The sequence below is a fragment of the Apium graveolens genome, chromosome 11 (assembly GCF_009905375.1).
Source record: "Apium graveolens cultivar Ventura chromosome 11, ASM990537v1, whole genome shotgun sequence".
Lineage (NCBI taxonomy): Eukaryota > Viridiplantae > Streptophyta > Magnoliopsida > Apiales > Apiaceae > Apium > Apium graveolens.
Genome location: NC_133657.1, coordinates 180,625,729 through 180,628,768, shown reverse-complemented (window position 1 = coordinate 180,628,768; position 3,040 = coordinate 180,625,729). Strand labels below are relative to the sequence as shown.

The following is a 3,040-nucleotide window of genomic DNA, read 5'->3' as shown; positions in this document are numbered from 1 at the left end:
GGAGGGAAGTCTTATTTTGATACGATCATTAATGAGTGAAAGGATATTTTACAACACTTAAAAGAAGTTTTAGTTGTGTTTGGTCTAAGTGTCAATGCTTTTGTTAGAGTAAGGTACTTATTGCATATGGAGTGGTTAACTACTCTAGGTTTTATCATGCCTAATGGGATGCAGTTTATATTAATGCAAGTATATTATTAAAAAAATGCATATTTCAAGTTCCCATAAGATCTTCCCCTTAGTTTATCAAATATTCCTGAAAATTGGTTTACATTGTATTTTATTCTAAATTTTTAATTTTGTTAATATTGGAGAAAATAATGACGAAACTGCACCAAAAAATTGAGCTTTTTTTTTTAAAGAAAAAAACGAGCTCTTATTATTATTATTGGCTTGTACTATTTAATGTTTATCAAAGTATGCTAAAACTTAGACTAAATTCTTTATGTTCATTTTACTTTGTATACAATATACATGTAATATTTTTTATTTCTAGAATGCGCACAGGATATTTAAAACGAAAAATAGACATGTTATCATTAAGATTAACAAAATAATGTACTAGTGACTGTGTTTATTTAATATTTTTATTATTCAAATTTATGTTTTTATATAATATATTAAAAAATAATATTTATTCATTTTTAATTATTATGTGTACTTATAAAAATAGTTCATTTTAACATATATGTGTGTGGCCCACTAGAATACCCCTGAGAATACCAATGATTCTAATAAACATATTTAAAGTTAATTATATTTGACAAAACATAAAAGAAAAATTGATTATAATGGTTAAAAATATTGTCTATATTAATTATATTTTTCCATTGAGTACGAGTTATTTATTTACCATTTATTATTTTACAATATATATAACACATTTTTAAATGTGGGATATATAATTTAAATATTTTTTTGTCTGTATAACACTTGTTCTTAAAATTTCACTTTATCCTGTGTATATACATATCACCCGTTCACGTATGTCAGTGTGCATGTACATCAGTGTGCATGTACATGTGTGTGTCACATTATTATCAACATGTTAGGCCTTTCCAGGTTTATAAATAAAAGGCTAATTTATTTCTCTTGAAAGAAATAAGGGGTTTTTTTCCATTTTGAGTCTTGTGTCCAGAGTTGCCTTGAAATTCAGAGAGATGAAGAGAAAATTTCAAGAAAGAGATAGTTTTTATTATGGCCTGGATATTAGTAGACAACAACCTAGAGATTCAGGTCAATCATTTCTATCATCTTACTCTTTATCTAGCTGAATTATTTTATTTATTTATCATTTTACAATTTTTGAGCTTGATGTGCTTTTATATAGTTAATATATTTTTATGTTATTTTTTATTAAAGTAGTATTAATTTTTGAGAATGGTCTCCATATATTTTAGTAGGAGTTTAGTAAGAGTTTATGTGTTTATGCACTTAGTTTGTGGTGAATGTATTTCAATATATACTCTCTTCTACAAATGGATTGACAGTACTAATAAAATACACAAGTCTATATGTTTTAGCCTTAAATAAATTTTAAATAAACTTTAGTCTTCCACGAAAATATTTTGTTTGTTATTTATTAGAGTCATTTGATAGATAAAATACAATTCCAAATTCATATTCTACAATAATAAAAAAATTAAAATATACAAATCTTATTAACAGTTTCCCTTTTAATAATATGAATACAGTAATCAATCACAAAATGTGAGTGTAATGTTATTGACAACTATTTTTAAAGTAATGTGAGGTAATGTTATATACCTATTGTGTACAACTATGTAAGCTAATAAGAAAATTGGATCATGTCAGGAAACTTGTTGCCGGCTGAATATATGTGTTAAGCCAGATGAGCAGAATGGTGGCAAATGATGGTGGGATATCTGCTGGTGCAGCAATATCAATCCAGGAATGTGTGTCCAAATTTATCAGATTTATGACAACTCAAGCAAACACTAGGTGCATGGAGGAGAAGCGGACAACCATCACTGGTGAGGATGTGTTAATAGCAATGAACAATCATGGGTTCTACAGGTACATTGGCCCACTATTTCTCTATCTAAATCACTTTCGTGCATATGGAGGTGACGAGCATCCCCCGTTGAGGGGTGAGCTCCCTGAAATCAGGAGCTCATTGGATACTAGTATTGGGAGGATTGGTGCTACATCTGAACTAGATTATGATATTCAAGGGGTGATGGCAGTGAGAGGATTTGTAAGGGATGGTCACATTGATGGAACTTCAGGTAGTAGCCTACCATAAACCATTTTCCAAGTGCCAATAGGCTCAGGACTTTGTTATATCTAAAGAAGTTACATAATACATGTTTTCTTTAACAATTTTAAGTTTAAAAAGTAATAAACTATGTAACTATGACAATTAATTTCCTGTGTTGTTCTTCCTCCCTGTGAGAAATTTCTGCAACTGGATATATATTTGTTTCATTGTGGCTAATTCATTTGTACTAGCTAGTAGTGTTAAAAAACTTTTAGCAAAGGAGTGTTAAAAAACATTCCAAATCTTCTTATGACACAATCTATAATTTTCAAATCTTATTATTTGACACATCTTTACACTATTGTCACATTTAACTACTTATTTTTCCTTCCTCAAACATAATACAGTTGGTTCATGTAGAAAGTACACAGACATGGAGAAAAAAGAATAAAAAAGATTTTTTTGGTTGCAGCGAAAAATCTTGTAGCAATAAGTTCCTGCATTTGCGGCTGTTACTTGAATCAGATAATGACAAACAAGTTCCTAACACTGGTTACTAGGTGCATTTGCCACTGTTACTTGAATCAGATTATAATAAAATGGTTGAAAAAACAAAACAAAAAAAAAGAACTCTGGGTTCTTTGGGAATATTATGATTAGAATGCTGGAAATGTTTTTAAAAATGTGTAGATCCTTAAGGAAGAATTACAAGAGGTTCAACCAGACATGATGCTTGACTGTGAACTTCAAAAACAAGAAATCTCTACCTGCAAAGAGCTTGATGAAACCTTGATTATTGAGAAGTTGTTTTGGGCTCAG

General features: G+C 29.3%; 1 protein-coding gene across 1 annotated transcript; it reads left to right on the top strand.

Moving 5' to 3' along the window:
• The first annotated feature begins 1,861 nt into the window (after positions 1–1,861).
• LOC141696215 (nuclear transcription factor Y subunit B-9-like) lies at positions 1,862–2,266 on the top strand. Its single transcript, XM_074500390.1, has one exon. The coding sequence runs from the start codon at positions 1,862–1,864 to the stop codon at positions 2,264–2,266; it is 405 nt and encodes a 134-aa protein (XP_074356491.1).
• Positions 2,267–3,040: the final 774 nt, after the last annotated feature.

Bases quoted from the DNA above. Each gene is read 5' to 3' on its own strand.
- LOC141696215 (XM_074500390.1), top strand. From the start codon at position 1,862: ATGGTGGCAAATGATGGTGGGATATCTGCTGGTGCAGCAATATCAATC.